General features: G+C 34.8%; 4 protein-coding genes and 2 pseudogenes across 8 annotated transcripts in view; 4 read left to right on the forward strand and 2 right to left on the reverse strand.

Annotated features, from left to right (window-relative positions):
* The window catches only part of LOC147563702 (uncharacterized), a 46223-nt gene extending 40106 nt beyond the window's left edge, over window positions 1-6117 (reverse strand). For 3 of the 5 annotated variants that reach the window (XM_086639883.1, XM_086639878.1, XM_086639871.1), the window contains exon 1: window positions 5906-6102. Coding sequence is in view for 2 of the 5 variants with exons in the window: in XM_086639884.1 (XP_086496010.1) it covers window positions 2500-2685; window positions 3325-3438; window positions 4119-4207; window positions 4373-4562 (579 nt within the window). In the remaining 3 variants the exon portion in view is untranslated. Of the gene's footprint in view, window positions 1-2333; window positions 2686-3324; window positions 3439-4118; window positions 4208-4372; window positions 4667-5223; window positions 5635-5905 lie in introns of those variants that run through there. The other 2 variants (XM_086639884.1, XM_086639885.1) reach the window with 2 other exon arrangements.
* Window positions 1450-1845, reverse strand: LOC147563703 (uncharacterized; annotated as a pseudogene).
* Window positions 6118-11077: 4960 nt separating the features above from the next.
* Window positions 11078-14141, forward strand: LOC147563704 (uncharacterized). Its single transcript, XM_086657743.1, has 2 exons — window positions 11078-12151; window positions 13998-14141. The coding sequence occupies exons 1-2, from the start codon at window positions 11078-11080 to the stop codon at window positions 14139-14141; spliced, it is 1218 nt and encodes a 405-aa protein (XP_086513869.1).
* A 1954-nt stretch (window positions 14142-16095) lies between these two features.
* On the forward strand, window positions 16096-19474 carry LOC147563705 (uncharacterized). The gene is made up of 2 exons (XM_086639912.1): window positions 16096-16490; window positions 16901-19474. Exon 2 carries the CDS (start codon window positions 17510-17512, stop codon window positions 18539-18541), a length of 1032 nt encoding a protein of 343 aa, XP_086496038.1. The 5' UTR covers window positions 16096-16490; window positions 16901-17509; the 3' UTR covers window positions 18542-19474.
* LOC147563706 (uncharacterized) lies at window positions 18580-19413 on the forward strand. Its single transcript, XM_086657824.1, has one exon. The coding sequence runs from the start codon at window positions 18580-18582 to the stop codon at window positions 19411-19413; it is 834 nt and encodes a 277-aa protein (XP_086513950.1).
* A 1767-nt stretch (window positions 19475-21241) lies between the features above and the next one.
* LOC147563707 (aspartic proteinase PCS1-like) lies at window positions 21242-22857 on the forward strand (annotated as a pseudogene).
* Window positions 22858-25492: the final 2635 nt, after the last annotated feature.

A 25492-nucleotide genomic window follows, 5' to 3' on the forward strand; every position in this document is an offset into this window, starting at 1 on the left:
GAAAGGTACACTTGACAAAGGAGTCTTCTTATCCGCAAACAGCTCTCTCCACATTACAGGATACTGTGATTCGGATTGGGCTGGTTGTCCTTCAACCCGTAGATCAACTACAGGATATTTTACAATGATTGGGTCCAGCCCTCTTTCCTGGAAATCAAAGAAACAACCTACAGTTGCCAAATCTTCGACAGAAGCAGAATATCGAGCTTTAGCCATACTTACATGTGAATTACAATGGCTCAAGTATTTATTACTTGACTTTGGAATTGATCACTCCGATCTGATGACAGTTTACTGTGACAATCGGGCCGCTCTCCACATTGCTGATAACCCCGTCTTCCACGAACGTACCAAACATATTGAGATAGATTGCCACATCGTTCGTGAAAAGATTAAAGACAACGTCATTGCCACGCGCTTCACCAGTTCAGATAATCAGTTAGCGGATATCTTCACAAAACCACTTGGGGCAGAACCGTTCAAGAACATTATTGGCAAGTTAGGCGTTACTTCCATTCCCGCTCTAACTTGAGGGGGAGTGTTGGAAGGTCTACTCCACTCGGCTAAACCGAGTGGATTAGGTCCACGGTTAGGATAAGGATTCCTAAGTTAATTAGGTTTCCTATTATGATTAGGATTGTTGTATTAGATAGAGTTAATTAGAGTTTCATATTTCTAAAACTTCTCCTATGTATTAGGTTTCCTATATAAAGAGATCCATACATAATGTAATATACAAGTTGTAAGTTAATAACAAAAGGTTTTCACCTATCTCTCTCTCTCGGTTATCATCATCATCACTCGGTTTCCATCTCAATTACCATTACAACACACACTCGGGACATCAACCGAGTTCTTCATCATCATATCTCGCCCTTTACCGAGAACCACACTTCACACTCTCGGTTATAACCGAGAGGTGCTGTGATCACTCTCGGCTATACCGAGAGCATAACAATCCCACTCGGTTTCACCGAAGTGCTAAGCTTATACCTCGGCTTCATCTCATCCATCTTCCTCGAGTTTCATCGAGTTGATTACTTCAAGGTTTAATCCTCTTCACACGGTCTCACAAAAGTAACATATAAAAGCACTCTCGATCAACAATGGGATTATCTTTACCCTGTTGAAACGTGTAAAGTTTGGACAAAAATTAATTAACCATTTTAGTTTACTCCAATATCTCAATTTCCTATTAGTTCAAATTTTCTTTTGTAATACAACTTTATTAGCTAACTCTGAGTCAATCTTGAAATACAACTATATAGGAAGTTAATCATGAAATAGAGAAGGATCATGTTCAATTAATGAAATACTTGTTCATGAATACTTCCTTTTTTTAACAACCCAGTTTAATCATCTCCGTTAATACGAAATCAAAATTTCAGAAAAATCTAAGGTTCTCAAAAGTTCGTTGAGAATCAAAAGAGCTTTCTTTATCCTTCCTTATCAACCACGACCAAAGACTTCTTCCCAATTTCTACCATCAACATGTTTAATCTCAACATGATTCAAAGTACCCGAATCAATACATTTTACTGTTAAAGCCACTCCATCTGGATCTGATCGTGGCACATAATACGACGCAATTCCACAAATTTTGCAGAAATTGTGTTTTGCAGTTTGAGTACCAAAAGTGTAAGTAGTAATGGAACTATCAGAACCATCAATTAATTTGAAATCTTTCGATGGAACAGTGAAATTGATGTTTCCTTTCATTGAACAAATAGAACAATTGCAATTTGTAGCAACAATATTTGATGGGGCTTTAGCTTCCCATCTTACTCTCCCACAATGACACCCTCCTTTGTGAATAACAATTGAATTTGACTCATTTTGATCCATGATTAGGTGAGTTGATTCAGCAAGACTCAGGATTGTTATGTTTGATTATGTTGTTTTTTGATCTTTTAATAGTGTTTTTGTTAAGTGGTTCATTTTGACATTTGGGTTTCTATATAGTTCAAGATGGACACGTTTGTAGGCATGATCATGATGTGTCTTTTTCTTTTCCAGACAATAAATGCATTCAGATTTTTGAAGTGTTTGGGGTCTGCCTGTGTTTATATGGATATCTCGTCTAACCCACCTAGAGAGCCGAGTGGTGACGGGTGCGGCCTGCGCGGGTGCACAAGCTCCCGGGTGCGGTCTGCGCGGGTGCACAAGCTCCCTACCACAAGGGACTCACAATCGAGGTTATGTGAACTCTAATAAAATATCTAGGTTAAAATACGCTTTGAAAATACACTATACAAAATTGAGTAGTGGCGTAGTACCTTTGGTCCAAGCTGAAAGGTAAAAAAACACATAATACAGAAAAGAAAAAGATCATGTGAATAAAGCAAAATATAACATTGAAAAATTGTAGTACATGTAACTCTCAAAATTTTATAATTCATAGTAACTTACGAAAGTAAAGCTGAAACCAAACTAACTGGTTCAAGTTACCATAGAGATAGATAAAAAGTCTTCAAAGTTTCAACCACGAGTTTCAATCTATCACCGTCGGTTTCCCTTATTTTTTCTTGATGGTACTACAGTCCACCCATCATCTGCTTCTACAGGCGCTTGCTCTACCGACGGAGCTTCATTGTTTGTAGAAACGTCTTTCTGCTCATCCATTACCATGTCTGATGCATCGTTATCTTCATCTGAGCTCTCGTCAGTTTCATCTTCATTTACCAACTGGCACATAACAATATAAAACTCAGATTCTAATTAAATCGACACGTATTAAAATCATCTCAAGTGGGCAAGAACCTTAGAGTCTAGGCATAACATGTAGATCTAGTACTATTTTTTCATAGTCATGGACTAAGGTGGTATTTGTTTTCTGTTCTCTCATTTGTCCGAACTCCAAACTGAACCGTCTGATTCAAATGTACCCATAATCAGACATTCTGACGAGTCTGACATCATGAGTCAGATAGAAACAAACATCTAGAATCTCACTCAAGTCTATTCGGCCCTCGAGTTAGATTTTAGATCTGACTTAGAGAAAATCAAATACCTCAAGTCTTTCGAAAAACCTTCAAATTCCAAAACAAACAGCCGATAATCATCGTCACCGAGGACATAATCATACGTTTCTTTCTCCGTAACGCTCATTCTGCAACATACGGTACTTGCCTCCCAAATCCGTAAAATTGACTTATATTATTCAGCACAAGTTCATCGAATACGTACTTTGGACTCTAATTTGATTTTGTAACTAACAAGTAACAACTAAAGTTCGATGATAGAGGATTTTCGCAACCACGAAACCTTGCGCGAAGGAAAAAATAGAGTTTCAACAATATATGACACATGAGGATAATTAAGTACCTGTCGGCTTCGAGCGACTGCTTCTTCCCCAGTCTTTGATGCCCTTAGTCTTATTACTGTCTCATAAGTTTGTTGAAGACATTCTTCATACATAGTCGTTAAATCAGCAGCTATCTAATTGAAACAACAAGAAAAAAGCAAAAAGAAAATCATTAAGAAATCAATATCTAGGTCTTTCAAATTCTTCAAACAGTTATCTTTACAGTGAATGTGAGCCGAATCATCCCTCCCTGTATTGCACCAACCATAAGGTCTCCTGGGAAAATGATTCATGACATATCGAAGTTCAAAATATAACTTCCATAACTAGACACTTAACAAGATTATGTCATGACCCATGATATAATACACTAACCTTAAGCTCCCAAGATATAGAATATATGGTATATATTCTGCTGAGCAAACAAAGGTCTCCCTCTAAAACTTCTTTAGTTAAAACTTAAAACCCTAGTTTGTAAAACTTCTTATTTCAAAGAAAGAAAGAGTTATCTACTGGCTCAAAGAGTCAGTGGGGCTTGAGACCTCAGCCAGACTCGGCTAAGTTCAGCAAGTAAATCGTTGAAGACGTTGAACCCTTGGCTCCGGGAGTTAGATTAGGAATCTTCTCGGGCTTTACTCGACCGAGTTGGACTGCGCATCATCATAATTTACTCGGAGTTAAGAGGAACAAATGAATAAAAGCTCGAAAGGCTAGTACTTGCAAATCCCTACTCTATGATTCTATCAAGTAATATTCCTGGCAAATGGCAATTAAAATTTCAAGTTAATCCAATAGCATACAATCATATGCATACCTCTTCTTCACTACCATCATCAAGCTCTACATTAAACAAGACTCTCATGTTTTCAAACAGCAAATCCTCCAAATCATCAATATAAAAATCTGCCAATCAATCCCACCCACAACCCTAAATTGTAAGATCAATAAAGAGTATTTGTTTGCCCTAAAAGTATGCATAATAATCTACAACAAAACCCTAGAATTGAAAACCCCTAATTATTCTAGCTACCCAAAAAATGGTTGAGAGGGAGAGTGTGATCTTAATACCTTTGGTTTGGAAAAACCAAGAGAAGATATCAGAAGCTAACTGGTGAGATTTCTGAAGAGAATTTCGACCACCCCATTCGTTTTGAATTGCCATCTGAAGAGATGCCCATCTGGAAAGAACTAGGGATATACCTTCGGCAAAGATAGTCTTTGATTCTTCTGTAAACTGAGCAGGGGATGGAGGCTCCATGAGTGTATTTGTAAGAAGTAAGAACCCTTCAATTGAGAGAAGAAGTAAGGAAGAGAACGATTAGGGTTGGAGTTCAAAAGGAGGAGAAATTCAATAACTTACACCTATGCAGTCCGACTCGGCCGAGTCAGCCGAGTGACTCGGGACTCGGCTCGGACTCGGCAGTAACCCGAGCCGAGTTCCACCGAGTTCCCGAGTCTAGGGTTAGCCCGAGTGACTCGGGCTGACTCGGTCAGACTTGGTCGACTCGGCTGACTCGGCTAACTCGGCTGAGATAATTTTTCTTTCATTATTGCAGTCTGATTTGTATGCCTATGGGTGTTTTTTTTATATAATATTCCTAGTTAATATCTAATTAGGAAGAATATTTAAGAAGATAAGTCTATTAGTTATTAGTATTAGAGTACGAGTCTACCGGAGTGATTATTTAGTTCTACTTGTTCCTAACACTACTAGTAATTTGATTTTTAAGTTCGAACTTGATTAGATTAAGTATTATCATGTTACTGTTTTATATACATATATACTACTAAAAATTTCATAAGGGCTTAGAGTGACTCGGCTGACTCGGCCGAGTGACTCGGCTGACTCGGACCATGACTCGGACTCGGCCCTTGGCCGAGCCGAGTCCGAGTCCGAGTCGTACTACTTAGACTTACACTACAACAATCGAGGATGATACTGAAATCAGGCCTGACTGTTTGATTTAATAACTACATGTCTTATAGTCTCACACTATTAAAAAGGAACTAAATTTCAGTCTTATAGTCACTCAATTAAAAAGAAATATTAAACTTCAGTCTTACTGGTAATGAGTAAATTTCAGTGGTAGGAACTAGGAACCAGGGGCGGAGCCAGCTAGGGTTTTAACTTATACAGGACTACGCTTTAACCTCACGGTAGTCAGAAGTTTTAACGAAAGTCACTATAAGTAGGTTTCTGCCTATAATGCGTGTAATACATGTAAAAGTGTTATTTAAAAGCAATTTCTAGCGATAACAATACATTCTTAACGATGCATAACACATTTATGTAAGCTAACTATGAATCAATCAAATAAGCTAAATATGAATCAATAAACAATGTCGATGGACAATTATTTAGACATCAACTAGTAAACTAAATTTATACTTATCTATGATTTATAACTTATAAGAAAGTAAGAGGAATTTCATCAAACAGTTGGTCTACAAGACTACAACCTGAAATCCTAAATCATCTCCATTACACTATGAGTTTCATTAAAGGGGAAGCAAAATTATATCTATAACATGGAATAAGGATCATTAACCTCTATGAGTCAGAAAGACTTTAGAAACATCAAACATGAGAAAGTTACTAACCAAATCCTTGAAAAATGAAGATTTAAGATAAAATCAAAAACCCCTAGTTGCTCAGAAGTTAGGTTTCTTGCTGTCTTCGATTGAAGATAATTAGATAAACCCTCCCTAAAATCCTGAAGAGAAAGTGAACTCAGATACCCTACAACTCCCGGCTCCTCCTTGCTTGCTGTCGATTTGGGACAACTTCCCCATTCTCCTTCCCGTCCCAAACCAGAAACAAAAAAAAAAATATCACCATGCTAAAAGCCTAAACTACCCCTACTCTCTTGACAAAATTACGGAGACTTCATATACCTCACAATATTCAGGGGGAATCGGGCGCCCATAGTCACCCATAGGTAGCTTAAGCTCGGGCTCGGGCGGGTCGGGTAGATTAGGCCTTTGGCTATTACGGCAGCCGGGTAAATTGGCGGATAACTTTCACATTGGCAATAATCAAAGCCCGTCCATGACCATTCAGAGACTCGGCAAGCCGGGTTCGGGTTAGTCGGGTGTCGGGTAAATGCCATTACATATCAACGAAAATTTTAATGTATTAATTTTGATGATATCTAGTTTAACTTTATAGCCAAACCCTTAGAACTTACATAGCAAGGGGCAAGTTAATGGAAGGTGCTTCCAAGTCAGGCCCATATACTAATGACAGGGAACTTTTGTAGACTTGATAATGGGTTGTTTAATGCACAATATTTACCATTATAAGTTTGGGCCCCTGACGGTGAACTTAGCGGCCTCGGACATGGGCGGAACTGCGGGTGAGCCTTTCCACCCGAACCCACCACCCTTTTTCGCCGTGTGGGGTGGGATTTGCCCATGTCGGGCATGGGCACCCACGGGCCATTTCGGACTCTGGGTGCCCATAACGGGTGGTGGGCAGTCGGGTGTAAATCCCACCCCTACATACCTCCGCTCCTGGTAGGAACCAAAATTATAAGTTCTAACAAGTCGCAAAACCCTAAAACAAATTGTTACAGATACCCTGACAGAGATTGTAACAAATACTAAACAATCACAAAACCCTAAAAATATTCCTAACAAATTCCCATAATCTTTTACAATAAGTCTAGGGAGTCCGTCATTTGGGGCCTCCCTATGACCCGTCCAACTCACATGGGCTAAAAGACAAGGAAAATTTTAGAGAGAGAAAGTGATTTGGTCTTTGTCTTTTAGTCCATTTGAGTCGGACGGGTCATAGGGAGTACCCAAATGACAGGCTTCCTAGACTTATCGAATTTTTTAACAAAAAATACCCTAGATTTCAAAACTTTATTCGGTTTTTATATCATTATTGAAGACAAATACCCTCGAAAGGATTCTGCTATGAAGGATAAAGAATTTTGACCAAGTGGTGAAGGGTTGCTCGAAATCTATAATGAAGAAAGGTGATGTATGTAGGTGTTAGAGAGATAGATCAGATGTTTAAAGAGTATGTAGGATTTCTGTTAGAGAGAGAGTGTTACAGACATTTGGGTAAGAAGGTGGTGGTGGTGAACCTAACGGTGGTTGTCCAGCGAAATTTGGGAAAGAAGGTTGGTCGCAGACGAGATCGAGGAAGAAGATGAAGTGCCTACAGGTAATGTGTGTGCCTCGATAAAAATATTGTTTTTTTATGTTGTCTCTCTAATGGTGTATCAGTTGTAAAACTAGTTTTGCCCCTCACACTTCCCTTCATTGAGCATAAGACAATCATACATAAATTGTCTTAAATATATCATACCGATGAAATATGTTCATTATTATCTTAAAATTATCCTCATCTCACACAAACTATAGGCCATCATTTTTACCTCAATAAGACAATATCAATAAATGATGAAATGAACAAAAAATAAATAAAAGAGGAGTAATTTTGAGAGTGAAATGTTGACTTTTAGTTAATGAGTTGAAAAAAAGTGAAGATATTTAGTATAAATTAGGGAGTTATGCGAGAATTTAGTCTCAAACTTGAGAGTCGGAGAACAACCAAGATTGTGATGTCCATGAATCACATTATTTTTCCACGTTATTTTCGCGTGCCAAACGTAACATTAGTGATAGAAGGTATTTGCATTATCAAGTTATAAATTAGCTTTGGACCACTAAAGATTCGGGCCTAGATGTGCTACTGGAGCAAGACCCCTGCTTAGAACTACCCTTCAAGTATTGAGGACAATTACATCTTGGGGAGTTTTATTGGCCACCCACAGCCCTTGAGGTCCCCCTCTCCTCGTAGCTCCCCTAAACTTTGCCTTCAGAGAAAGAAAGTTGATCATTACTATTATCTTTCCACTTGCACCAAAAATAGAACTTCGGATCCCCCAATTTCGGAACAATTTTCCAACCACTTCACCGAAAAGTGGTGGAAAAATAAATTATTTTCATATTTTTTGATAGTATTTTCTCATCTGAACAAATATTCCCTTTATGAAAATTAACCCAGGGCTCGAATCTAAAAACCTTCTTTATACTTTTGAAGTGGCATAAATTTTAGTCAAGTAGTTCCCTAATTCAGACTTGTTGTGAGTTTGATTTAAATTAGACACAAGATTATTCTAGTCAAAACTTATGAATCGAAATAGCCCAAAAAAGACAACTTTGAATAAGACTCATCATTTAAGACCTGCAATCATATTCTAGATTTGAACTAATAAGTAATTCCGTTTGATGTTTTATTGTCTTTGGTAAGTACTCATTACAACAACTTATTATACAACTAGTGTTTTTTTTTATTGTCTAATCACAAAATGAAAATGTACATATGTTCTTCAAGGAAGCTAATGCCTCATAATATAATATAATAGATTAAAAATGAAAACAATTTTAATTTATGCAATAATTTGTCAAATGGATAGTAACAGAAAGTATATTTATATTTCAAATACTACTAAAGAGATAGATTAATCAACTAATCAATTGAAACTCATAGACCAACTCGATTAACATTATTCAACTTCCATCACTTAAGTATATTTTTTAAAATGAAAAATAAAAATAAACTGTAGTCTACCTATTTGGTCTAAGATAAGAATCAACATCGTCTCTATTCAATGGAATAATCTATTATATAAAACAGAAGGGAAAACGATGACTGGGACAAACATCCTTATTTAATTATGTATATTGTCTAGAATCCTTCTCAAAATTTAAAATATAGTCCTTCGTAGAGATAAAGTTACCTATTTAAAAAACAATAATCTTTTCCTTCTTAGAAATAAAATAACTAATTTAAAAAAAAAAAAGAAACAAAATAAATTTCAAGGATTAAAAGAAGAAATTAAAATCTCTCTCTCTCAAGAAAATAATAATTAATTTAAGAGAAAAGAAATAAAAAATAATAAAAAATAATAATAACTAATAAAAATCTCTCTCTCTCAATGAAATATAATAATAAATATCGTAATATTTGTTTGATACAAGTATAGTATCCGTGCCCTAGGGATAAAGTAACCTATTTAAAAATATATTCCTTCGTAGAGATAAAGTTACCTATTTAAAATAATAACTAATTAAGAGAAAAGAAACAAAAAAAAATAATACAAAAAGTAATAACTAATAAAATTCTCTCTCTCACAATAAAATATAACAATAAATTTCGTAACATTTGATTGAACTCCGTGCCCTAGGGCACGGGATATACCCTAGTATTGCATAAAGGAGCATATAATTGTGGTCATTATATATCATAAATAAATAGTATATATGCATGACCAAATCAAACTTCTGGTCCAAATAGCTTACATATAATGGATTTGGCAGTGAGTACTACTAAGCAATTATATATGAACTTATATTAAATTGGATGATGTTGATGTTATAAAGTATAAACCATCTTTTAAATTAAAGACTTACTTATGTTGAAGGCGACTTTCATATAATTGTATCTACTCCACCTAGATGGTTTATCTTTTAGGGTTTTTTAGTTGGGTGACCATAGAAAAGACGTCGTAACAGTATACATTTCTTTCTTGTCGTGGAGTTGTTGTAACTCTTATCACATTATTAACTACGTTTTGCGACACATTACCAGGGGCGGATCCATGGGGGTGCGAGGGGGTGCGGCCGCACCCCCTGGATCCTCCCGAAAAAAAATAGTAGTAGTAGTAGTAAATTTTTTTTATATAGATGTAGGTATATGTGAATATGTATATAACGATATGTTTAGATGACATGAAGAAGACTTTGGCGTAATGGTTAAATTACGGGATTTAAGTGCCCTTGACGTGAAGGTTGTGAGTTTGAAACCCAGTACCTACATTTTAAGTTTTATTTCTGAAGTGCCTATGCTTTTAAGTATATGTAAATGGCCGTGCATTGTTCTAACAGAGTTGGAGAATGGCCTGATGGTATAGATGGCAAGCCCCTTAGCGTTTTGAACTAGTGTGACATGGGTTCGAACCTAGCTGCCCCCCAATTTAGTTTTATTTTTTTAAAATATAATCAATTTAACTACTAACCTATATAAAATCAATTCAAATATCTTAAACCCCTACAAACTTCAATTCATCTACCCTACACTCTACAAACTTCAATTTATCTACCCTAAACTCTAAAACTTCAATTCATCTACCATAAATCCCTACAAACTTCAATTCATCTACCCTAAACTCCTACAAACTTCAATTTATCTACCCTTAAACTCTATAAACTTCAATTCATCTACCCTAAATCCCTACAAACTTTAACTCTAACCATAAATCCTACAAACTTCAACTCATTTATCCTAAAATCTAAATCCTATAAACTTCAAATCATCTATCATTAATCCTATAAAATTCAATTCATCTACCCTAAACCTCTATAAACTTCAATTCATCTATCCAACTATCCAACTACACAATTTTCTACCTCTATATATATATCTCATTTCTTCATCTCAAACCACACCAAAATCACTTCTCCTCTACTACTACTTCTTCTTAATATTCATCTAATCAAGTATTCAAGTTCAACTAGTAATTATGGAAAGGTATTTTAAAAGAAAATTTTCTTCGGGTTCATCAAGTTCAACACCGGAAGTTCCTGACTCGACTCCAACGTTATTTTCTATTCCAACACCGGGGCCGACTCCAACACCGGAATCAACTCCGACATTGGTAAGTTTCTGAAAAAGGTAAAACTGGTCGGGATACTTTTGTTAATGGAGGTTGGAATAGTTGGAGAAAACCTGACCGGTTAATGAAACATGTTGGAAATATGAATAGTCAACATTATAATGCTCGGATTAGTTGTATAAATTTGATGAATCAACAACAACATATCACAACGGCATTAGATAGACATTCCGAGCAAACTCAAGTGGCATACCGCACCCATTTAAACGCTACCATAGAGGTTGCTCGGTATCTATTGGAACAAGGATTGGCGTTTCGCGGAAATGATGAATCTGAAACTTCACAAAATCCAGGTAATTTCATTAAACTACTAAAGCTTCTTGCTCGAAATTGTCCAGAAATTGATGCAGTTACATTTGATAATGCTGCTGGAAATTTGAAATTGGTTGCTCCTAATATTCAAAAAGATATTGCTTATTCATGTGCATATGAAACTATTAAGTGGATTATTAGTGATCTCGGTGATGCTCCCTTCTCTATTTTGATTGATGAAGCACGAGATATTTCTATAAAGGAGCAAATGGCTATTGTGATTCGTTATGTGAACATCGAAGGGCGTGTTATTGAGAGGTTTTTAGGGGTTGAGCATGTGACAGATACTTGCGCTAAAAGTTTAAAATTGGCATCACTAGCGAATAATCATGTGAGTATGAACTTACTTTTCCATTTAGTCGGGCAAATGATTAATGTTATTGGAGGATCGTGCAAGCGACAAAGTATGCTTAACATTATACAAAAAACAAAAAAAATAGAAGCAAATGAACTCGGAGACCTTATAACTGGACAAGGTTTAAATCAAGAAACAAGTCTTAGGCGATCTGGAGCTACTCGTTGGGGTTCCCACTATAACAGTTTGGCATCTTTGTTAGAACCTTTCATGTTCAGTTCTGTGATGGACGTCCTTGAAGTTATTGCTACACATTCTGTTGGAGCGGATCAAAAAAGGGAAGCAATAGATTTGTTATTCAAGATGCAAACTTTTGAGTTCGTATTTTGTTTACATTTGATGAAGCTTTTGTTGGGAATAACAAATGAATTGTCACAAGTACTACAAAGAAAAGACCAAGATATTGTGACTGCAATGGATTTCGTTGAGTCATCAAAATCTAGAATCCAATATGTACGAGACCATGAGTGGTCATCGTTGGTCTGGAATGTTTGTACTTTTTGTGAAAAACATAATATTGAAGTTGTTGATCTTAATGGTTCGTACATAGTTCAAGGGAGAAGCAGAAGGAATGCACAACAAATTACAAACTTGTATCACTATCAAGTGGAGATTTTCAATACCGTTATTGATATGCAACTTCAAGAATTAAATGCTCGTTTCACTGAGAAGAATACGGAGTTGCTCCGTTGTATGGCATGTTTGAGTCCATCTAGAGATTTTGCTCTTTTCGACAAAAGTAAGTTGATGCGTCTTGCTGAATTTTATCCGTCAGATTTCAGTAGTCTTGACACTATGCTACTAAGTTCTCAGCTTGATAATTACATTTACGATATGAGGCACAATGATGGTTTCTCAAATTTAGATGGAATTGGAGCTCTTGCCAGAACATTGGTGGAAACTAAGAGGGATAAAGCATATCATCTAGTTTATTTGCTTATCACTTTAGCACTGACTCTGCCGGTTGCAACTGCCTCTGTTGAAAGAGCTTTTTCAGCTATGAAGCTAGTTAAAACACGCTTAAGAAACAAGATGAGTGATGCGTGGCTAAATGATAGTTTAGTAGTCTTTATTGAAAAAGAAATTTTTAGTGAAATTGACAATGAGTCGATTATGCGAACATTTCAAAATATGAACTCTCGTAGAGGTCAATTGCGTTTGTAATCGTTGATGTATCAATATAATTAATGAATATAAGTATTTTATTAATTATTGTGTTTGCAAAAAAAAAAAAATTATTTAGGTATATAAATCCGCACCCCCTAAGTGAAAATCCTGGATCCGTCCCTGCACATTACGATTATGTTACTATTATTTTTAATGTAACAGTGACATCATAACAGTTCCAACATATTATATATGTTAAAAAACCGCTACCTCAATATCACTTAACTTTGGTAGTCTATCTCATTGTTTGATAAAGATTGAGCCCTAGCAGACTTGACGAGCCTCTTAAATATACTTTATGTCACCTAATCAATTTGGATAGTATATAACATAGTGGGTTTGTTTTATAAGTGAGAGATGATCATTTCCTTGTTGATGATGATAAGTTAATAAAATCATATAAATAAAAAGATAATAATGAATATGAAGAGTAAGAAATTAATAAATGATAGAAATATAAGTAGACATCATAGATGGACGTGTGGCTTTAGAATCAATTAAAGAAGAGCTCAAAACAGTCCAAAAAGAATTAATTACTTGTAAAAAAGGCTTATTTATCATAAAAGAAGTGTGAATTGATGTATTACTTACTAGCAAGTAATCCTTGTGATGAAAAGGTATTATCTGTAACAACTCTTTATCCGTGACTCTCTTGTGAATCTAATTTAGCCAACTTTGTCTGTCCACTTTTTTGTAATTTTCTTCATAATATAACCAAGTAGAATTAGATGCCTCGTGAAGAAGAGGTTTCTGCATCACTAATTTTCTACAAGTATATCTCTAAAATTTGAAAAACTTTAGACCAGGAGAAAGAAACTAAAAAATCATTAAGATGCTGGAGTATTTAAAGAAAAAGTCTCCTATTTAATTTGCTTCAATCGACAGACACGTAGAGTGTCTCGTTTAGAAAAAAAAAACGTGGTGTACTTTTTGTTTGGCCCCCTAATTTGTGAATATTTTTCAGTTGGACTCCCTAGTTTATGTTAAGTATGAAGATAAACATCCTTTTAATTTGATTTACAACGTATCGACTAGAAAGTCAAATTTCACTGTCCCACTATACCCTTCTTTAAATTCTTTTTTTTTCACCGATTCATCTTCACCCTCTCTCTCTCTCTCTCTCCTGTATATCTCTTTTATATATCTATTCTATCTCCGTTCGGTGAAGGGAAGGGGAAGATCCCCTTTGAATCTTTCTCTAGTAAAATCATACGAACTTTGTTTGGTTTTACCAGACACTCGTCTTGATCTAAAAGTTGTTGATCAAGACAAAAAGTCTGACAAAGGGGTTCGCTTCCCCTCTGTTGTATGAGAGAGAGGCGAATCCTTTGTCGTGTGGGAGGGAGGAAAGGAGGGAGGGAGAGAGGATGTGGTCACCTTTCAACAACAAGTTGTAGAAGATGCCGAAGGGAGATAAGAAAAAATGAGTAAAACAATACAAAAAATAAATAAAAGAGGAGTAATTTTGAAAGTGAATTGTTGACTTTTAGACTTAGCTAATGAGATGAAAAAAAAAAGTGAAGATATTTAACATAAATTAGGGGGCTATGCGAGAATCTAGTCAAAAACGGGAGAGTCAAGCAGAAAAGAATCAAAAAGAGAATTACAAATACAACATGGTTATTAGGCTAAACTCTCCAAATACGGTAGAAATATTGCGTCAAACAATTAAAGAAGGGCGGAGGACTCACATGTTGGATCAATAGAAAACGAGAGAGATAATTAGAAATAAAAATAATGCACACAAATGAATCATTTGTTGTCAAAGAAATATACTATAGGCAGCTTTTAGTGCATTATTTTATGCTTGACTTAAAAAAATCGTAAAAAATAGCAGATATGGAGTACAATGGCCATCCAAAATTCACATACAAAGAATTCACGAAGTCAAAAACAGGCTGGAAAAGGTGCAATTCATATACACGAACAGGAAATTCAACTCCCCAGCAGATAAGCTAGCAAAATGGGCAAGAAAAAAAAACAGATCGAAGACTTGGCATAATGTACCTTACCTTTTATTTAGTATGTATTGTAATAACGTTTTAATTTCTTAATATGAAGTTTACAGTTCAACAAAAAAAAATCGTAAATACCAGTTTGATTCAGTTTTTCACACAACCAAACATCATAATATTTTCAAGTAAACGTTTGAAAAAACACACGTAACTTTGTTTCACTAATATAATGACTATTTTGATAAAGGTATTTCAGGGAAAAAAAAATGGGTCTTTGGTATAGGAAGAACAATTTTTAGCAAAGACAGTGCATTAGACAGGGAGAGCATTCATTTTAGAATAGGGAGAGATAAACACTATTTTTTAAAGTATCTGAACCTTAAACTTTGGTCCCTCTCCTCAAGCTATTTTCGACCAAAAGATAGAGAAAATAGAAAAATCATGTTCGACTAAAAACTTGTTTGTCGATCAAAGGGAGAGAAGAGAGATAAACACCCTTAAAATTTGTTCAACCAAAAGAGACAAAAAAACCCCTAAATCTGTTTGTTTCGATCAAAGAGAGAGAGAGATAAAATGGAAACCTACCCCTAGATGACTAACACAACACTCATCTCTATAGATGGGTTTGTAATTCTTGTTATTACTTGATTTCTCCATGGATTTTTAGGTTTTAACACTGATTAAAGTAATTTTTGAAGATTCGTAAAAGAAATTTCGCTTAGCATAAATAAAAATTCATGGATGATAGTGAAAATTTTCATCCAGAGTAACTGAAAGTTTTAACAAATTTCGTCCAGAGCGGATGAAAAAACATAACAATTTCAGCCTCTTCGGTCGAAATTTGTTGTTTTTTTTTCAGCGGACCCGGCCGAAATTTGTTGTCTTTTTCAGCCATCCCGGTTGAAATTTGTTGTCTTTTTCAGCCATCCCGATTGAAATTTGTTGTCTTTTTCGGTCGATCCAACCAAAAATCTTTTACGAAATAAAAACGACCTAAAACCCTAAAATGTTTGTTCAATATAGAGGAAGATAAGAAAATGATTTTTTTACCCGAAACATATTATCTTCATTATATGCATGTGTCTTTGTTTAAGTCGATATCTTCGTTTAAGTCGATATACTCGTTTAAGTCAATGCCTTCGTTTAAGTCAAAGGACTCTTCTTTCTTGATGTAGGCTGCCTCCTTCATTAGTGGTGGTTCCTAATCCATGAGATCTTGAGGCATCACTAAAAGCTTGAAACTAAAACTATAGTGATGATAAACTTTGCAAGATTTTAATACTAATGGTGATGTTGATAGTAGTGACCAGGGCCTGCTTTGGGCCACCCAATAACAAGGGCCACATTTCAATACAAAATTTTAAAAGCCCCCCCAGATTTTATAAAATGTGTGATAGAATGTGAGGGCCTCCAAATTTTTTAAAACAACTAATGGGCCCCATTTAAAACACAACTCAAGCCCACATTCTTTAAAAGCTCACATTCTTTAAAACATAAACCCTAGCCTTTAAGTGCCCATCTCAATTAACACAACCCACCACCATCCCCTTCAACTCCCAACGGCCAACAGTAGCTCCACTTCACCTTTTCCATTTCAACCCCACATTCCCACTTCCAACTTTGGCACTTAGCACTCATAATCCAATTTTTTAACTCAACAAGACAAAAAGGGTCAAGACATTAAGGATTTAAGGCAACTAATCAAGGTAATTTTTACTCTCTCTCTCTCTCTAAGTTCTAACTAAATAACTAACTCATTAAATAACTAGGTAACTAAATTTTTACTCTATCATTATATTATAATAGGTTGTTTGACTTATTGACTACTTATCTTTCTCTAATCATCTAACTAATCTATATAACTATTAGTCTATTATTGATTTTATAAGTATTATAGATTTCTTCATCATTAGTAATTTAGTATTATTAAATTTCTAGGGTTTGTCATGTGTGGTATCTCTTAGTTTTAGTCTTTTAGATTTCTAAATCATTACTTATTAGTATTACAAGATTTTTACCAAAACCTAGCTAGCTTTTCTAATCGATTCACATATTGGCTATTGTTCTTATTATGTTTGCAATTATCATGTGATTAAATTTTTTGATTGATTTTTAGAGATAGTTGGAGATTTAGTTATGCCTCCTAACAAAGTTCGAAAGCACCTATGCGGGTCTGAAAAGAGAAAAAAGAAGAGAAGAGAAGAAGAATTAGTTCAATCCCAAGTCGGTGCTCTCGATAGATTTATTAGACACAATAGAGACATAAACGATGAAATTGCGGAACAAGGTAGTCACGGTACCACAAATGATAATATGAATGGGGATAGTGTAGATGATATTGAGAGAGATAATACAAGTCAACCCTTAAATGATAATATAAATGAAGGTCTTATTAGTGAGGAACACGGACCTAATAATATTTTTGATCCGGGACATTGGGATGTCATTGACCAAAATTTAAGAGACTTTTTGGTACAAAAAGGTCCGACAAGAATTATTAGTTTCGATTTTCCATTGGATGAATATGGTAGACGTTTCTCTCCTGCATATTATACTCGTTCTACTATAAATGGTGATAAGTATGATAGGACATGGCTAGTATATTCAATTTCGAAAAATAAAGTATATTGTTTTTGTTGTAAGTTGTTCTCTTGTGGAAATACTAGTCAATTAGCATTTGAAGGATTTCAAGATTGGAGAAATCTTACCGGAAGGCTTAAAAGTCATGAATGTAGTAAAGACCATTATGAAGCTTCGAGTAAATGGCATGAATTGGATGTTCGATTACGAAGAGTTGAAACTATTGACAAACATATACAAGAACAACTTAACAAAGAGAAGGAACATTGGAAAAAAAGTATTGAAAAGGATAGTTGGTCTTGTGAGAACTCTTGCTAGAAGAAGTTTAGCCTTTCGTGGGACTAGTGAGAAGATTGGTGAAGAAAATAATGGAAACTTTTTGGGCATTATTGAATGGGTTGCGGAGTTTGATGAAGTACTAAAATTGCATCTTGAACGTATTAAAAATGGCGAAATTCATTGTCATTATCTTAGTCACAAGATCCAAAACGAATTGATATTGATGTTGGCTTCCGAGACTAAGAACATGATTGTTAAAAGAATTCAAGATGCCAAGTACTACTCAGTAATTCTTGATTGCACTCCCGATACAAGTCATGAGGAACAAATATCGTTAGTAATAAGATGTGTAAATGTTGCAACAACTCCCATAAAAGTGGAAGAATTTTTTCTTGGGTTCTTAAAGGTAGAAGATACATCTGGACTTGGTCTTTTCAATGTCCTTAAGAATGAACTAAATAATCTTCATTTGAATATTAATAATGTTAGAGGACAAGGATATGACAACGGGTCTAATATGAAAGGTAAACATAAAGGTGTACAGAAAAGATTGCTTGAAATAAATCCAAGAGCATTCTACACGCCTTGTGGTTATCATAGTCTTAATCTCTTACTTTGTGATATGGCTAACTCGTGCTCCAGAGGAATTTCTTTCTTTGGAGCGGTGCAAAGTATTTATGTATTATTTTCATCTTCAACAAAGCGTTGGCAAATCTTAAAAGAGAATGTGCATGGTTTTGATGGTATCACACTGAAATCTCTTTCACAAACTCGATGGGAAAGTCGGGTTGAAAGTGTTAAGCAATACGGTATCAAGCTCCACAAATACGAGAAGCTTTACAAAAATTGGTTGAAACAAGTGATGATTCAAAAACGATTCATGATGCTGAAAACATGATAACACAAGACTTAGAGAATTTTGAGTTCTTACTTAGTATGATTATTTGGTACAATATTTTGTTTGCGGTAAATTCTGTTAGCAAAGCACTTCAAATCGAAGATATAGATATTAATATTGCATTAGATAAATTGGAAGGACTCATTCGTTATCTTGAAAGTTATAGAGATGTGGGATTTGCAGAAGCCGTGATTGAAGCTAAAGAGATTGCAATTAAGATGGGAGTTGAAGCTATATTTCGAGAAAAGCGTATAATTCGTAGAAGAAAACAGTTCGACGAAAATGTAAATGAAGATGCATCACTATCAGCTGAAGAATCATTTAGAATAAATTACTTCATATACATATTGGATCATGCCATATCTTCATTTAAAAGTAGATTCGAACAATTTCAGAATTACAAAAAAACATTTGGATTTTTGTTTGATTTGAATAAGCTAAACTCTATAGATGATGGTGATTTGAGAGATTCATGTGCTTCCCTTGAAACTTTTCTAAAGTTTAAAGAGTCATATGATATAGATGGACTTGACTTGTTCTCTGAGTTGAAAGTGTTGAAGCGTCTTGTACCAATAGAGGTCAAAAAACCAATGGAAGTGTTAAATTTTTTGAAAGAAATGGAAGGCTTCTACCCTAATGCATGGATTGCATATAGGATTTTGTTAACTATACCCGTCACCGTTGCATCTGCCGAAAGAAGTTTCTCAAAGTTGAAGTTGATCAAGTCTTATATTCGATCTACTATGTCACAAGAAAGATTAAATGGGTTAGCTATCTTGTCAATTGAGAGACAAATGACTGAAAATCTCGACTACTCGACAATTATTAGTGATTTTGCATCTAAAAATGTAAGAAGAGCGAAATTTCAGTGAATGTAATTATCAATATCTTTTTTTGAATATAAATATAATAAAAATATGTAAGTACTTATAATTTTTTCTCATATAATTATGATTCGCGTATAGTATAGGAGCCACATTTTTCGGTTCTCGCTTCGGGCCACCAAAATGTTAGGACCGGCCCTGGTAGTGACGATATTAGGGTTGGGTTGTTTATGTGAGAGGAAACTGCAAATGAATAGAATATTAGATTTATTATTAATTTTGATCAGAGTCCTTATATTTTAGCAGTATTTATTAAATGATCCTTATAACACCCTCCTTAAACAAATTTGGTAAAAGAAGAGCAAATGGATAGATTGATATTTCTAACGTACTTCCTTTACTAAATCTTGCTCTTCCTATACCAAAAGCCAAAAAAACGACAAGAAAGTTTTTATAACTGCCCATAAAATTGACTAAAGAAGTCTGAAAACAAGGAAAGAAAAGAACCACCAAAAATTCCTTTTCCCCTAGATTATTTACATGTCTGTAGTAAAAGCCGTTCTCATGCATAAATTAAATAAATTAGCCTAACTTAACTAAATGAGAATTAAGGACCCACCTGGTTGTAAGGCCACCAACTCTTTGGGTCCCATATTGAGTATCTTTTAGGTCAAGATTATATAGTTGACAGTGGCTCTCCACCGCACGATCTGTTACACGAGTCAAGAAAGTGTTTGGTGAACACTCTTTGTTGATTATTGTAAACCATCTCTAAAGATGAAATAAAATTCATAACTCAATTATTGTCTTTTGTTAATCAACAAAGCAAAAGATGAACAAAAGATGACATTTCTGCTTCTAATTAAATAAATTAGTGATAGAATCTTACATTTTTTAGTTTCTTACACAATTGTTTACACAACTTTAACTTCAAACTATTATTTAAATCCCCAATCAACTTCTTAATTTCTTAGATTTCTATAAATCATTGTTAGTGAAATTGTAGAAGTGTTCATTTTTTATTCAACTTCTAAATGAAATTAAGATTTCGGGAAACAATATCTAAATAAACTTAATTCTAGATTGAGAGTTAAACACCACAAAAAACATACCTCTAAAATCTAAATTTAAAATACTAAATAAGTTAAACTATTCATTTTATCAAAAAAAAAAAAAAGTTTATTGCACCTTCCAAACATTCTTACTATTTCTAACTTATTTCAACTATTTTAAAAAAAAACTATAATATTGTTGGCTAATTCATATAGAAACTCTCCTTATATAGCATAATATATCGTCAAAATCATTTTGTATGTTAATTATCTTTACTATTTTGTAACTTATTTCTACATATTTAGTTGATCCTTATAACAAAATAAATGTAATTAACGATAATTATGTCTTATTGTCTTCAAATATCAACCCTAATCGCCCAACACCAACCACAATTGTTTGAGGAAAGCTCCAACATGACTTTTTGAGAGTGGCCATAAACAAACACATACTTACAAACAATGTGTGTCAATCATAAAACAACATTTAAAAACGAAAATGATAGTATGCCCGACCACTATCCCTGTTGAATCCCGGTCGATCCAGATTTAGAGAGAGAACTTTTCACTTTCTCTCTCTAAATCTGGCTCGACCACGTTAGCCGAAATTCAGTCGGAAGAGTGGTCAGGCGTACGGCGTACCATCAACGTTATTTAAAAAAACGATATTTTGAAACTGTTAAACGTTTTTATTGTAGTTTACTTTGCTTGGCAATAGAAAAATCTTGCTTGACTTTATAACTTTACTCCGAATATAATCAGTCCTGTCAATTCCTCCCAATTGAATGACGCGTTTTCTTTCTTTGGAGTTATTTGTTCATTAACTTTCCGTCCATTTCATTTCTTTCCAAAACCTTTAAAGACAATTAGTAGTACTTACTCTCTTCTTCTTCCCCACCTTCAGTACAAACTAAAATTCCTCTCTCAACAACTCTCTCTCTCTCTCTCTCTCTGATTCTCTCTCTAAAACCCTTTCTCTCTCATCATGGATTACTCTCTGTTTTTCTTTCTTCTTCTTTCTTCTCTGTTCTACCCATCATCTCAAAACCCTCTTAAACCTTCACAAAATCTCACCCCTTTATTCAAAAATGGTTCAAATTTCTCTCTCTCTTTCCCTCTTTCTCTCTCTAAATCTCATTCCCCTTCATCTCTCCCACTCCTTTCAAATTCTCTCTCTTCTTCTCTCAAACAGAACAGAAAATCAAACCCAAAACTCAGAATAAACTCATTGGCATTTAAATCATCTTTTAGATATACAATGGCTTTAATAATTTCACTTCCAATTGGAACTCCACCACAATCTCAAGAAATGGTTCTTGATACTGGTAGTCAATTATCATGGGTTAAATGTGATAAAAAACTCCCGCCAAAAAAAACCCCTGTTTATTCTTCTTCTTTTGATCCTTCTCTATCTTCTTCTTTCTCTCTACTCCCATGTACTCATCCAATTTGCAAACCTAGAATCCCTGATTTCACAATTCCAACTTCTTGTGATGAAAATCGTCTCTGCCATTACTCTTACTTTTATGCTGATGGTACTTTAGCTGAAGGTAATCTCGTTAGTGAAAAAATCAGTTTCTCTAATTCCCAAATTACCCCTCCTTTAACTCTTGGTTGTACACGTGAAACTAAAGATTCTCAAGGTATTTTGGGAATGAATCTTGGTAGGCTTTCATTTACTTCCCAGACTAATATTTCGAAATTTTCTTATTGCGTTCCTCTTCGTCGGAATCCGGCGAAGTCGACGGGGACGTTTTATCTCGGCCACAACCCTAATTCAAGTGGATTTAAGTAAGTCGATCTTTTGATTTATGGTCAAGGTGAAAGTCAACGAATGCCTAATTTTGACCCGGCAGCTTATACAGTTGTAATGCAAGGGATTAGAATTGGCGGGAAAAAGTTGAATATTCCACCTGCGGTTTTCCGGCCAGACCGCGGTGGAGCCGGTCAGACAATGATAGATTCCGGGACGGAGTATACTTTTCTGGTGAAAGAAGCTTGCGATAAGGTGAGGGACGAAGTTTTGAGATTGGTGGGACCCACTAAGGTGAAGAAAGATTTCGTTTATCAAGGAGCGTTGGATTTATGTTTTAACGGTGATGTGATTGAAACCGGACGGTTGATAGGAGATTTAGTTTTGGAGTTCGATAAAGGGGTTGAAATTGTGGTTAAAAAGGAGAGAGTTTTAACTGATATTGGTGGTGGGGTTGGGTGTTTGAGCATCGGACGGTCAGATTTGCTTGGGGTTTCGAGTAATATAATTGGGAATTTTCATCAGCAAAATCTATGGGTAGAATTTGATGTAGCAAATCGTAGGGTTGGGTTTGGAGAAACAGATTGTACGGCATAGATGGATATGCCCAACCATATTATATTATTGACTTACAATTTAATTTTTTTTCAAAAGATAATAAGAATTAATAAGACTAGATTAAGCTTATATTTGTGTATATTTTAATCATTTGGCTGTTGAAATCCTAAAAGAGAGATCACTAAGTTTAAAATAACTTTTTAAAATATGAATTTGTACGAATTATACATGATTATATGTTGTAGAATTATATGATTCAAATTTGTACTGAGTAATAATAAACACCTTCAATAATGGGTTATAAAGAATGCGCTTAATGCAATACAAAAAAGAAGCATGAACAAAATAATGTAATAGATGTCTAATCTTTCTCTTGAGAAATCATATACGTAATATCAAATTTTACGCAAGTTTGATTCTAGATGTTTTAAAATACTACCACGTGGCCCAATGAGCCTAATTTTTTCAAAATTTCAAGCATACAAATTAGTTTCATATGTGCTTTTTTCCCCTTTCAATTGATTATAAAAAGTAACTCTTTTAGTATAACAATTTCTTTGGCCTACCCAACTTAAAATCTTTAGAATATGATATACTTATGAGTTGGAACTCAAATATCATAGTTTGATTTTGAACTTACTGTGATTTTGTTTTAATATAACATAACTTAAAAGTACAAAATTCATAATTTCTTTGCCTTACCCCATTTAAAATCTTTAGAATACTCATGATATACTTCTTAGTTCTAACCCAAACATCATATTTTGGTTTTGAACTCGTTGTGCATTTAGTATATATAAGATAACTTAAAAGTACAAAATTCATAATTCTCATTCCAAATAATGAATGGGCCATGCCCATTGAGTCCATATGGCTTCACCTAAACTACACTTCCATGTATAATTGAAGTTAGATATGTCAATCTATGTCTCCTATGCTTGCCCCACCAAATAAAATTAGAAAACAAATAGGGCAACATAAATCTCCTCTTCTTATTGAAGAGCTGAGGACGCTACATGCCAATGCAAGGTAGGGTTATTTTCCAGTCCTCATATATAACTAACTCCTTAATTCAACCCCATACATTGTCCAAAATGTTGTTTCGATTTCCTTCCCAGAAGTTCTCAATTAATCATTCTCTAATCTTTTATTTTTTCTTAATTTCTTTCCTTCTTCTTTTTTACGGCGGTGCTCTGAAAATTATAGAGAGCAATTTTTTTGAAGGCCCAAAAGTTATTTTTTTCATCTTCAACACCACTACGATCACCATGTTTTTCTCTACCTCTACGCTCATTTTCCTTACTCTTCCCTCTCCATGTGTCCCCCCCCTCCCCCTATATCTCTCTCTATCTTTTCCTCACTGTGTAACAAATTACTGCAACTATATCTTATCAAATAGAGAAGATAAGAGATAGAGAAAGATTTATTTTATTAACCAACAAGGTAAAGAACAAACTACAGAACTTGATACACTTAATTTCCATCGATTTCCCATACTTATACTAGTTTTATTAGTGGCAAAACTTTCTCCTAAAATAGCTCAACTACTATGACTCATAACAGACTTTAAGACTACTTCAAATCCTAAATTAATGGTAGACTAAATCAACAGAGACTAAGTAGGTACGACTAAGTAAGTTCCACTAAATTGCAACACTCCCCCTTAGTGGAAACTTACGATGACTAATACCAAGAGCATTACGAAAAGTTTCAAACTTAACTCGTGGAAGAGCTTTGGTAAATATATCAGCAACTTGATTATCTGTATCAATTTTCTGCAATACGATCTATTGATTTAACACCTTTTCTCGAACAAAGTGATGATGAATCTCTATGTGTTTTGTGCGAGCATGAAATACTGGGTTACCTGCTAATTTGATTGCACTTTCATTGTCACAACTGATAGGAACTTGATAATCAAAATTAACTCCGATATCTTTAAGTAAACGCTTAAGCCAGATACATTCTTGTGTTGCCATGGTGGCTGCTACATATTCAGCTTCAGTACTTGAGAGAGATACTGTTTGTTGCTTCTTACTACACCAAGAAACTACTGCAGAACCCGTATTAAAACAATACCCTGTGGTTGAGCGACGGTCTATAACATCTCCAGCCCAATCAGCATCTGTGTAACCACATAAAGAGAAACATACCTTTGATTTATAGAAAAGACCAAGCTGCAGTGTGCTTTTCACATACCGAAGAATCCGTTTTGCTACTATTAGATGACCAACACCAGGTTTTTCCATGAATTGAGATACAACTCCAACAAAATATGCTAAGTCGGGTCTCGTAATGGTTAGATAAAACAGACTGCCTACAAGTTGGCGATATTTTGTAGCATCTTCTAGTGGTTTTCCTTCAATCTTATGTAACTTAAGTTGGGGTTCCATTGGTGTGGTTATTGGTGTTGAATCTGCCATGCCAAAACGATCTAACAAACTTGTAGCGTATGATTGTTGAGAAATGAAGTATCCATCATCTGTTTTAGCAATTTCTAAACCAAGAAAAGAATGAACCTCTCCTAGGTTCTTCATTTCAAACCGGATGGATAAATCATCACGTAGAAGTGAAATTTCATCTTCGTTGTTGCCGGTAATAATCATATCATCGACATAAAGAAGAAGAACGGTGTACATGGAGGCCTTAGTCTTGACAAATAAACTTGGATCTGAACTCGATGAATTAAAACCACAAAAAGAGAGGTATTGTGCAATTTTACCATACCAGGCCCGTGGAGCTTGCTTGAGGCCATACAATGCTT

The sequence above is a fragment of the Eschscholzia californica genome, unplaced genomic scaffold (genome assembly GCF_041429995.1).
Source record: "Eschscholzia californica isolate CP2 unplaced genomic scaffold, dmEscCali1.0.p SCAF_1, whole genome shotgun sequence".
NCBI lineage: Eukaryota > Viridiplantae > Streptophyta > Magnoliopsida > Ranunculales > Papaveraceae > Eschscholzia > Eschscholzia californica.